This window comes from Anguilla anguilla, chromosome 9, assembly GCF_013347855.1.
Source record: "Anguilla anguilla isolate fAngAng1 chromosome 9, fAngAng1.pri, whole genome shotgun sequence".
NCBI classification, from domain to species: Eukaryota; Metazoa; Chordata; class Actinopteri; order Anguilliformes; family Anguillidae; genus Anguilla; species Anguilla anguilla.
Window position 1 is genome coordinate 51,739,815 of NC_049209.1, and position 12,788 is coordinate 51,752,602.

At 39.3% G+C, this 12,788-nt stretch overlaps 3 protein-coding genes across 3 annotated transcripts; all 3 read right to left on the reverse strand.

Annotated features, from left to right (window-relative positions):
* Positions 1 to 1,392: 1,392 nt before the first annotated feature.
* On the reverse strand, positions 1,393 to 4,430 carry LOC118235304 (olfactory receptor 1D2-like). Its single transcript, XM_035432507.1, has 2 exons — positions 3,968 to 4,430; positions 1,393 to 2,603 (listed from the first exon to the last, which is right to left on the reverse strand). The coding sequence occupies exons 1-2, from the start codon at positions 4,061 to 4,063 to the stop codon at positions 1,575 to 1,577; spliced, it is 1,125 nt and encodes a 374-aa protein (XP_035288398.1). The 5' UTR covers positions 4,064 to 4,430; the 3' UTR covers positions 1,393 to 1,574.
* A 42-nt stretch (positions 4,431 to 4,472) lies between these two features.
* LOC118235322 (olfactory receptor 13-like) lies at positions 4,473 to 7,385 on the reverse strand. Its single transcript, XM_035432537.1, has 2 exons — positions 7,357 to 7,385; positions 4,473 to 6,269 (listed from the first exon to the last, which is right to left on the reverse strand). Exon 2 carries the CDS (start codon positions 6,222 to 6,224, stop codon positions 5,241 to 5,243), a length of 984 nt encoding a protein of 327 aa, XP_035288428.1. The 5' UTR covers positions 6,225 to 6,269; positions 7,357 to 7,385; the 3' UTR covers positions 4,473 to 5,240.
* Positions 7,386 to 10,005: 2,620 nt separating this feature from the next.
* LOC118235331 (olfactory receptor 52B2-like) lies at positions 10,006 to 12,380 on the reverse strand. Its single transcript, XM_035432545.1, has 2 exons — positions 12,231 to 12,380; positions 10,006 to 11,407 (listed from the first exon to the last, which is right to left on the reverse strand). The coding sequence occupies exon 2, from the start codon at positions 11,362 to 11,364 to the stop codon at positions 10,390 to 10,392; it is 975 nt and encodes a 324-aa protein (XP_035288436.1). The 5' UTR covers positions 11,365 to 11,407; positions 12,231 to 12,380; the 3' UTR covers positions 10,006 to 10,389.
* Between the last annotated feature and the right edge of the window lie 408 nt (positions 12,381 to 12,788).

Here is a 12,788-nt window from a genome sequence, read left to right on the forward strand (position 1 = left end):
AAGGTCATAGGTTTGATTCCTGGGTAGCACACTGCTGTTGAACCCTTGAGCAAGGTACTTAACCTGTATTGCTTCGGTATATATCCAGCTGTATAAATGGATACAATGTGAAATGCTATGCAAAATGTTGTGTAAGTTGCTCTGGATAAGAGCGTCTGCTAAATGCCGGTAATGTAATGTAATCATGTTGGCTGGCTTTTGCGAACAGGGAGTGGCAGTGTTGTCGGACTGAACTACAATAAACAGTGGAGCACAATTCAGAAGGAGGCACAGCATCGGGAGCAGGCGAAGCTGAAGATAGATGTGGAGCTTGCATTGTTTCTGCTGGGCAGGTAGGTCTAAATTATGACAGTAATGTGTTCTGCTTGCTAGCCAACCGTAGCGGAAAGCAGGGTTGGTTGTGACTTTTTTTTTTTTTTTTTTTTTGATGCAACTTTAATCCTTAATTGCTCCCATTCTGTATTTTCATCCTAAATACCTGTACCTGTTAGCTAACAACGGATAAGGTTAATCAAATCCTAACACAAGCCTGACAGGCTCAACATTACCAAATATTCAAAGAGCACATTTTACAAAATTCCGGTGCCACTCAGGTAACCTGGGTCCATCTGTCTGTCGAGGCTCCTCCAGGTACGCAAAGGAGAGGGACTGGCTTCTCAAAATCAAAACCAAAAAATAAATGGAAAAAAAGGCTCCGTTGAGAAATAACCGTTGGCCTAATCAGTGAAATTACTAAAACAAATCCGAAAAAGAATTTCTTAACCCTCCACTGCATTCAGGCATTCAGCAGCGTGTGTATACACTATGGGGCAGGGGCAAAAAATAAAAAAGGGCTACCCCTCCACATGCACCAATGTGGGGCCCCACCTGGGTTGGGAGAGGAATAGGTGTGCATGTGCGTACACACAGACACACACACACACACACACACACAAACAAAATCTACTCTTCTACAACAATAGAAGGGCACATGCCAGGAACAAAGAAATATGTAACTTTATGAAATACTTTACAACACAATCTCAAATGTTATGTGTATATCAACAAACATTACAGGCAAGTTACAGTACAGTACATGAATATTGTCGACTTAATATTGCACATATGTTTGTGGACTTCGTATTTTATTCTGTTTATTAATTTTTTTAATTCTTTTAGATTTTTCACTCGATTGAGTATTATTCCCTAACCCATTATTTATTTATTTTTTTTGTGTGCAACAGATGATATTTCAGGTTTTTACAGCTAATTCTCATGACCTGCTGTACAGTTTCAGATATTTAAGAGGCATATCAGTGTTTGTGGTCTAAAAGAATAAAAATTATCTCTCTTAACTCCAAAGTAAGCAACCCCCCCCCCCCCCCCCCCCCCCCACCTCCATATCTTTGGCTGTTCTCAAAGAAATGAAATGGAATTGCTTTTATTTTACCAGGTTGGTCAGTTGAGAAAAATGTCTCACTGACGATGCAATTGTAAAATATTACACAAGCACACAAGAGACTAAGGGAGAAAATGACTAAAAATGAATTGATATTTTTCATTTGAAAAATGTGCATTTACTGCAAGCTTTGGCTCTACGCCTGCCCTGTCCACGCTGCTACTTTGGCTTTCTGGAGCATAGCCAATATTCTATTCCTGATTTCTTTGGTTGCCAGGGAATACACAATGGGGTTCAGACAGGACGGGAGGCATGAGGCTAAGGACAAGTTCACCATTTTCATATTTGGATCGACGAGGAATATGAAAAGTTCAATGATGTACAGCGTTAAGGTCGGCACGTAGAAAACCGCCACTACGATGAGATGTTCTGTGCACGTTGCAAGTGCTTTGTACCTGCTCTCCACATTTTTCATTCTAAAAACGACTCTCAAAATCCAGGCGTATGACACGATGATTAAACTGAGTGGCCCAAAAAAACAAAATATGCTGGCAATAGAAGCGACGGTCCACTGCAGGGTGTTATCATTACACGATATATTGATCAGGGCTCCGTACTCACAGTCATAGTTGTACACAACGAGAGAATCACAAAAAGACAATTTTGTCAAAATCAACACCAGGAACAGCATGACGCTGGCACAAAACGACCAAATAATCGCTAGAATTATGATCATGCTTGTGGGAGTGTTGATGGAACTCTGCCTCAGTGGGAAGCATATCGCAATTAACCGGTCGTAGGCAAGTACACCGAGGGAGAATGACTCTAGTAATACAGAACTGTAATAAAAAAAATTCTGTGTCAAACATGCATTGTAGGTCATAAAGGTATCTTTCGTGACAACAGTCTTGATCGCATTAGGAATAAAGGATGTACTACACATCAAGTCAACAACCCCTAAATTAGCAACCGCGATGTACTTTGGAGTGTGTAGGCGATGATCCATCCATATAATGGAAATTATAAAAGAGTTGAACAAAATCGTTACAATATAAACGAAACAGAGGAAAGCTATATATAAATCGGCAAACTTTAAAGCCGTAAATCCGATAACGTAAAATCCCACTGGTCTAATGATGGAGTCATTTGTGATCGAAGTGGCGAGAATTCCCATTGCGCGTGTGCGACCTTCCGGACCTCCGCGTGACTTCTTTTCCTTTGGGCCCTGAGAGAGAAACAGATTCATGGTAATCAGTGAAATATACAGCCACGTGACAATTAAGACTTTGAACCTATAATGTTCAGTACCTGTTGATTCGTTTTATTTGGACTACAGTATACCATTCAGAGCTTGGGGGGCTAATGCACGTTGTAACTTTTCTGTTATTCTTCCGAATTCTTAACGCATATTTAATAAAATATTCAAATGTAGGGTATTTGTTTGCTCATATAACTCATAACTGCATTGTGGCTGTTGAACTGTTTAGCTAAATTGTACCAGTACATTCAGACAAACCCATGTGCTGGAGAAATTATTTTACTTGAAACTGACTTCCCAATTATTTTTTCCTCTCCAAACTTCACTGATATTTCTGAGCAGCGTGCATTTAGGTTTCTTCTTGGGTAATATCGGAATTTACGCATGACAATGAAGCGCTCACATAAACGATAAATTCCATTCGCTTCAAACACCACCGTCATGAATCACCTATTATTATTTTTTGTGTCCATTCTTACTAAACATTGTCATTGGTCTTGGAGTTGGAGCTGGCCATTTAATCTGCTTATTGTTAGCCATTTAGGTTGTGCAAAACTAATTAGAAGTCTCTATTTTTAATAACCTACATAAAAAAGGTGAGAAGTAACATTGCGGACATATAATCATAGGACTTTCAGTGTAAAATATTTTGTACAGTCTAATGACAAACAACATTTATACAGTATTTAAACTAACACATACCGTTTTGACGACGAACGAACCACTTAAAAAGAACAAAACGACAGAGGGGATGCCACGCATGCGAATTTGGTTGAGCCGTCTCTTCCTCAACCGACAGCTCTCTTGAATAGTTTCCATAATGACAGCGCCTTCGACAGACACACAATTCTTTCAGCGCGCTATTTCCAGGCATAATGCAGTTAATATGTGACCAAGAGCGGGAATGGAAATGCGAGGGCACAATGAGTAAGCCTTCGGTCGTTTTTCTTAATTTTTTTAATTTGTTTCCTTTTTCATATCGTTTTCCAGAAAGCTTCCACTTGAGATAAACAGCAAGCAAATCTATCGCCACTGAAACCGTGAAAACCGGACCACACAACATGTAAATCATGCATATATTTAATCTTGTTTCCAGCTGGTGTTGACCACCTTGAATGCGATCGTGTTTGTGGCATTTCTCTTCAAATTTCTATTGCCAATATACTGTTTGAATATTGTATTTGGTGTACATCCGTTACCTATTCCACATACGTGTCGAAGGTACGAGCGTGGAAACATTCACAATCAGATCCGGCGTCCGAAAGAATTGCGACAGAACGATCGATTAAAGGTGCAGGGTAGAATTGGCGCAGCAGGAAATCGGTACTCACCACTTCCCTGCATCGGTGACTGTCGAAGCCCTTGAATGTGCTTCTGTACTCGTGCTGCTGAATATATCTCCTGGTGTGTGCGGAATGCGCGTACATGAGAATTTATCTGTGACGTCAGTTAAAATGAGGCGGTGTGCAGTTCATCGATTCTTCTGCAGATTTCCACTACCCTTCACATGAACGCGGATGTAAAGCAACACACTGTGCTATATCCGCTTCTCTTTTTCATTAATTTATCCAAGTAAAATTAAAACGCTGTGGACTGCGGTAGGAGCATAGCTATAAACCACGAACTCTTAATTGTTCCATTGATTGTGGTTTATAAAGTTAATGAAATTGTAAAGAGAGGTAATGAGCTGGCAGAATAACGTTTACTTTGGGATGCTATTCGGGTGTAACGAAGCGAAGTTCAAGGCCTGACCCTCGGTAGAATTTTTCTGCTGTGTTAAAACACATCGAACGATTCAGAAGTTTTCAGAAAAATGTGTCATAGCCCATGTTTATTTATTTATTTATTTTACAGATTAAACAAGTAAGTTTAAGTAGTTTCAGATGAGATTACAAGGAGGGGTGCTTGTTAAATGGACAAACCACAGGACAGCAGTGGCACTTAGAGACTTCATATTTTCTTGTGTGTTGTCTACAAATAAAGCTAGAACATTTTGTTGTTCCCATTCATGGATTGCTTGCAAGAGTACTGAATATCTGAGTTGATCACTCTCAAGACCAGGGCGTTGCATGAAGGGGTTACGATTATTATTCCATTTATTTAATTTAAAAAAATTATCAAACACCCATATCATCCATGTGAGAAGGTAGTTGCTCCCTCAGTTACTCTATCAACCGAGTAACCAAATTTAATTAAAAATTATATTCAGCTGATTGCACAGTCAGCCAGGCTTGATTGCAACCAGACCTGTGTCTGAATCTAAATCTGAACACACGCACACACACTTAGCCCCCACTTGTGAGTTGAATAGACAAGATTTCTATTTATTTATTGGGGGTTTAGGGGGCGCAAAACCTGAATAATTGAATGGAGAAATATAATGAACACAGGTGCTTCCATACAGGTGTACTGCATAATACAATTAAGCAATTAACATCCTATCAATCCTATCACTAAAGGGGAAATGACAAATGGACTCGAGGGAGAGGTCTACTCTTTCCAACAATTACAATTGAACTACATCCTGTTGGACCTCACAGACATGTAACATTAAGGCGAAACACCAATGCTTTAAAAAATTGACATTTTCTAAAACCTTTGGGTCTATGTCTGCCCTGCCCATGATGGTACCTTAACTTTCTGTAGCGTAGCCAGTATTTTGTTCTTGATTTCTTTAGTTGACAGGGAGTACACAATGGGGTTCATACAGGGCGGGATGCATGAGGCTAACGACAAGGTCAACGTAGCGACATCCGTATCGATTAGGAAGACTGAAAAGAAAAGCTCAATGGTAAACACTGTTACGATCGGCACATAGAAAACTGCCACTAGAATGAGATGTTCTGTGCAGGTTGCGAGTGCTTTGTACCGGCTCTCCACGCTTTTCATTCTAAATACGGCTGTCAAAATACAGGCGTATGACACAACGACTAAACTAAAGGGCCCAAACACAATAATTATACTCAGAGAAGAGGCAGTGGCCCACTGCAATCTGTGATCATTGCAAGAAAGTTTGTACACGGGGGTGTAGTCACAAAAGTAGCTCTTCACAATAACTGAATTACAGAAAGACAGTCTGGTCTGGATTGTGACTGAGAACAGAGTAACACTTATGCAAAATGACCAAACCGTGACTAAAATAGTGGTCATGACGGTGTTTGTGTTGATAGAGCTCTGTCTCAGTGGGAAACAAATCGCAATTAACCTGTCATAGGCAAGTACACTGAGGGAACATGACTCTAATGAGAAAAAGCAGTAATAGAAAAACATCTGTGTCAAGCATACGGTGTAAGACATAAAGTTCTCTTTCGCAAGAAATATCTTGATCATACTAGGAATAATACTTGTACTCAGCACCAAATCGACAATCGCCAGATTAGCCACCGCAATGTACTTCGGAGTGTGCAGGCGATAATCTATAAATATAATGGAAATGATAATGGAGTTGGACAAAACTGTTACAATATATACAGCTACAAGGAATATTACATATAAATAAGCATACTTCAAATACGTAAATCCGACTATGTAAAATCCCACTGGTCTAATGATGGAGTCGTTAGTGATCCATGTGGCGCGATCTCCCATTGCAAGGTGTTCAGGAGCTCCGGGCGACTGCTTTTCCTCTTCTCCCTGAGAGAGAAACAGATTAATATCTACCAATGAAAAAATACAACCAGTTCACAGTTAAATCTTTGCGTACCCATTGCCTAGTTTAGATTACATTTCGACATTTAGCAGACGCTCTTTTCCATACTTAGACTTATTTTTTTTATACTATCTACTACAGAGCTGTATATTTCAACTGAGGCAATTCAAGATTAGTAGCTACTACTTCAGTGGTTGCCTACATTTGGTTGGCAATTTGTGGTGCCACTAATATAATTATATGTTTAACCAAACGTTTCGGAGAAGGTCAGCGGTAGCCTTCCTGTGAAATAATCAGAGAACTCAATGGAAACTATTTTATACACTCTATTGGCTAATAAAGCATTTTGCAGTATTAAAACAAATTAGCGTAGTTTTGGATAAAAAAACGAACCAATTTAAAGTTAGAACCAAACATTCACGGTTATGTAACATGCGCAGTTGTCTCTTTTCCCCCGATATTGCTTTTTAATTGTTTCCAGAATAACTCCCTCTTCAACACTTGATTATTTCAGTAACTATAGGTTATGTCCACGCATAATTCAGGTAATGTGTGACCAAGAACTCAAAGAATAAGAGCGCAATGGGCACATGATTATTATTATTTATGGTCACCTAGCAAACCATTCCCGCTTAAACTGGCTCAGAACTTTATGATGCGTTATATTTTTTTTTTAACCGACTCTCTCCTACTTTTTTTCCAGAGAGTGGGCCACAAGCAAACCCTAGCGATTGAAAAAAGGGAAAGCCGGACCACGGACCACACAGTTAGAATCGCTTTCGTAAACATTTTTCTTAAATCGCGCGTATATTTAGGTTTAAATTCAGCCTGGTGTTCACCACCTTGAATGTGAGCAGATTTTACGCTTTGGTCTTACTTTTTGAACTACCGCTATATAATTAGAATTTTGCATTTGGTTTACTAGCTGTAGCTTTTCCACATATGCTTACATGTCGAAGGTAAGCTCGTGGAAACGTTCACAGTCAGCCCTCGCGTCTGAATGAATTGTGAAAAAAATAGAACCATTAAAGGCAAAAGGTAAAATTGGCGCGGCTGGAAAACGGTACTTACCAGTTCTGCTTCGCATCGGTCACTGTCGAAAACCGTTAGTCTAATGTGCTCCTCCACTGACGCAGTAGAATATATATCATTGTTTGTGGAATGCTTGTGCCTGGGGAATTCGTTTGGGACATCAAAATCCGGAACTACCCTCCCTTGGCTTTGGAAGGCATAATCCCTCTGGCAGCAATGGAAGCGTTCATTAAATCAGTTTACATTGGATTTTAACGTTTAACAGACCCTTTCATCCAGACCGATTTACTCGTAATACATTTTACAGAGGTGTGGCCAGCTTACTTGATGGGTTTGGTCTTTTTCCCAAAAACTGCAACTTTTTAATACCGAGTTCTTTATACCCCAAGAAAGGTTATTTGTTTACACAGTTAAACGTGGCAGTTCAGTGCTTATTTAAAACCCTACTCATACTTACCAAGCAATTCAGCGTTTCATTAATTTCCTTTGTCTGTTATATCATATACCTTCTCCCTGCTGTAAAAAAAAATATTTAGTTAAATATAGAACATGACAAAATGAATACTAGTAGTTCTGTTTTCCCTAAATCCATATTGCCCAGACTCACCTCTTCAGGCTGCACCTCTCCCCATCCCTCCCTACCTCCCTGTAATCTCTTGACTGTAAGCTTAGGGTTGTAACTAGGTAGCTGTTTCGTAGGTGACTTCGTTAACGCACTTGTCCGAACTACTGCTTGTATTTTTGCATAGACTGCGTTGTTACTGTTCTCGTTTGTGTTGGTGTTAATCAGTTTAACCTTCAGGGTCCAAGTTGAACTATGCTGTTGTTCCCTGCACGTGGAACGGTATTTCTCTCTAGGGTTTTCGACATACTTGTTCCTGGTTATGGTTAAACACTTTGTACGTCGCTCTGGATAAGAGCGTCTGCCAAATGCCTGTAATGTAATGTAATTTTGGAGTTTCATTAATTTCTTATCTGCTCCATGTTCTGCCTTTTCCCTGCTCTAAGAACTTCTTAAGTTAAATATGGAACATAACAAAATTAACACAGATAAAAATAAATACTTTCTTTGAAATACGGTTAATTTTATTTTTCATTACATTCAGTGTATTTCAGTGTCATTGAAATCACAAAATAAATGTGGCAGGGTTGTATCTCCCAGATTTCCTTATTTTAATTTAACATAAAATAAGTGCAAATGTCAAAATGAACTATGTTTAGACAAAATATGTTTTTTTGTTTGTAATTGTAAAGGTACAATACTCATAGCTGTGAAAACATGATATCCACTTCAAACAGTAAGCAAAGGCTAGGTCAGAGAGTAATGTTAAATCAAATTAGGAGACAAGACAGCGAGGTAAAACATCAAGATAACGATACAAGTGGAATTTAAGTGTTGTGTATCATCAGCGTAACCGTGATAAGAGAAGCTATGTGAATTAATGACTGAACCAAGAGATTTGGTGTAAATGGAGATCAGCAGAGGCCCCAGAACAGATCCCTGTGGGACTCCTGTGACAAGGGGATGAGGTGCAGAGACAGAACCCATCCAGGTGACCTGGTTGGCTCTGTCTGCAATATAGGAAGCAAACCAAGAGAGGGCAGTGCCAGAAGTGCCCATCTCAGCCGAAGTGCAAGTGGGTAGTTTCTGGTTGATTTTGTCGAATACTGCAAACAGGTCAAGGAGGATCAGGAAAGAGGAGAGGGAAGAGGCTCTTGCAGTGGCAAGTGCCTCCGTCACAGGCAGGAGGGCAGTCTCTGTTAAGTGCTCGGATCAAAAGCCAGACTGGTGAGCGTCAAGCGGATTGTGCTGATGGAGATAAGATGATAGTTGTCTAAATGGCTTCCCATCTGCCATAAAGTGGCCCGAGCTTCTTTCATGTTTTATTTTTTTTTCCAGATTTTACTGGGTGAGCTGAAATTGCAGTTCTCTCATCATCTCTCCCCCATCCTTTCTCTTGCATGTACAGGCATGTTCTTGCGTGCATAGACATACAAACACACACTCACAAACTACTCTTCTACTACACTAAAAGGGCGCATGCAAGTAAGAGAAGTACAGAACTTTATGAAATACGTTGTTACACAATATCTCATATATAATACGAATATTAAACATAGCACGCAAGTTACAGTACTTCAGTATTACAGACTTAACAGTCTTGCACTTATGTTTGCATTTTACTCAGTTCATTCAATTATTTTTCATTTTGCTTTTAGTTGGCACATTATTCTCTAACCTATGTGCATGCATGCACGTGCAGGTGCTCTCTCAGTAGTATAGAAATGCCCCCCACCCCACCCATACACACAAACACAAACACACACACACCAAAACTCCTCTTGTGAGAGTGCCATCGCCAAAGACTAATTGATGTAATTTCAGGAGGTGTCATACAAAGTGGAATGTTGAGTGTTAATTCAACTTCAAGAGTGTACACATGAATATGCATCTAAGTCGATTTAACACTGAACATGTGTGTTCATGCTGATAGCCTAATTTTTTGTGCAATGAAAGATATTTCAGATATTTACAGAGGTTTCTGATGACCTGTTTTAAAGTTGCTTATGTGTATATATATATATATACATATACTATATATATATATATATATATATATATATATATATATATATATATACATATACTATATATATACATATATACATATACTATATATATACATATACTATATATATTGGTCTGAATGAACACCTTTCTCTCGTAAACCCCCCAGTTATTCTCAGAATAACTAGAATGGAATTAACTTTATTTAACTAGGTTGGTAAATTCAGAAAAATGGCTCGGTGACAATGATGTATTACAGTATTACTCAAGAACACCACAGCAAAATAAACTGGTACAGCTGCCAATGCAACACTTGAACTTTCAAACGGTTGTGGTTGTAGTTGTGGTTGTGCTGGGGGGTGTCTCCTTTTCCAAGAAGATACAATTGAACTGCACTGACATGCGACATCACATAGACATGTTCAATTGAAGCAAAACACCAAGGCTTAAAAATGAATGGATTTTATTCATTTGAAAATGTCATTTTACTGCAACCTTTGGGTCTATGCCCACACTGCTACCTTGACTTTCTGCAGCATAGCCAGTATTCTGTTCCTGATTTCTTTGGTAGCCAGGGAATACACAATGGAGTTCAGACAGGGCGGCACGCATGTGGCCAATGACACGAGCACCCCAGCGATATCTTGATCGATTTGGGAAATTGTTAAGAAAAGCACAATGCCATACATTGCCATGATCGGCACATAGAAAACTGCCACTAGAACGAGATGTTCTGTGCAGGTTGCGAGTGCTTTGTACCGGCTCTCGGTGCTTTTCATCCTAAACACGGCTGTCAAAATACAGGCGTATGACACAACTATTAAACTAAAGGGCACAAGCACAGTACTCAAACTCACAGCAGAGAAAGTGGCGTACTGCAAGCTGTGATCATTGCAAGACAGCGAGTACACGGGCGCATAGTCACAGAAGTAGCTCTTCACAATAAGAGAATTACAGAAAGACAGCCTGGTGAGAATTATGACTGCGAACATAGAAAGACTTATGCAAAATGACCAAACAGCGACTAAAATAGTGGCCATGACGTTGATTGTGTTGATAGAGCTTTGTCTCAATGGGAAACATATTGCAATTAACCTGTCATAGGCAAGTACACTGAGGGAAAATGACTCTAATGTAAAAAAGGTGTAAGCGAAAAACATTTGTGTCAAGCATACATTGTAGGACATAAAGTTTTCTTTCGCAAGAAATAGCTTTAACATACTAGGTATAATGCTTGTACTCAGCATCACGTCGACGATCGCCAGATTGGCCACCGCAATGTACTTTGGAGTGTGCAGGCGATAATCTATATATATAATGGAAATGAGAATGGAGTTGAACAAAACCGTTACAATATATACGACTGCAAGGAAGATAAAATAAAAATCAGCAAACTTTAAATTGGTAAATCCGACGATGTAAAATCCCACTGGTCTAATGATGGAATCGTTTGTGACCCATGTGGCGCGATTTCCCATTGCAAGGTGTTAAGGCTCCGAGCGACTGATTTTCCTCTTCTCCCTGAGAGAGAAACAGAATAATATCTACCAATGTAAATATACAAGCAGTTGACAGTACAGCCTATGCGTACCCATTGCCAAGTTTAGATTACATTTCAACATTTACCACACGCTCTTATCCATACTTGGATTTCATTTTTTCATGCTATTTACTACAGAGCTGGATATTTCTACTGAGGCCATTTAGAATTAGTACTGCCTAATAAATAAATGACATATGTGTGTGTGTATATATATATATATATATATATATATATATATATGGCAAAATAAGTAACGGTCCACTGTAGAGTGTTATTCCGCATTACATTGATCAGGGACCCGTGCATAATGAGAGCATCTCAAAAAGACAGTTTTGTCACAATCAACACCAGGAACATCATGGCGCTTACACCTCGTTTTTTCACCTCTTCGAATGCAAAGAACAAAATTTGTTTTTGTCATATAGTTTTCCAGAAAGCTTCCACTTCAGATGAACAGCAAGCAAATCGATCGCGACTGAAAACCGGAGCACGGACCACTCACGATTCCAATCTCCCTTTGTAGACACATAATTTAAATCACGCGTATACTTAGTCTAGTATTAAGCCGATGTAGACCACCTCGAATGTGAGCATGTTTGTGGCATTGCTCTTCCAACTTCTATTACTAATATAATGTTTGCATATTGCATTTGGTGTACATCCGTTACCTATTCCACATACGTGTCGAATGTACGAGCGTGGAAACATTCACAATCAGATCCGGCGTCCGAAAGAATTGCGACAGAACGTATCGATTAAAGGTGCAGGGTAGAATTGGCGCAGCAGGAAATCGGTACTCACCACTTCCCTGCATCGGTGACTGTCGAAGCCCTTGAATGTGCTTCTGTGCTCATGTTGCTGAATATATCTCCTGGTGTGTGCGGAATGCGCGTACATGAGAATTTTTCTGTGACGTCAGTTAAAATGAGGCGGTGTGCAGTTAATCGAATCTTCTGGGGATTTCCACTCCCCTTCACATGAACGCAGATGTCAAGCCACACACTGTGCTATATCCACTTCTCTTTTTCATTAATTTATGCAAGTAAAATTAAAACGATAACGCTGTGGATTGTGATAAGGGCATAGCTATAAACCATGAATTATAAATTGTTGTATTGATTATGGTCCATAAAATAATAGCACAACATTACATTTTGACATTTTCACAACCCTGTGAAGTGGTTTTTTTTTTTTTTCCTTAAAAAGAAAACACATTAAACAAGTTTACGTAGTTTCAAATTGGACTGCAGTGTTGGGTATCTGTTAAATGGGCAAACCACAGGACGGCTGCGACACTTTAAAACTTCATATTTGGCATAATTGTCGTGTATCCCTTTCTAGGCCAAATATATGTGTGTA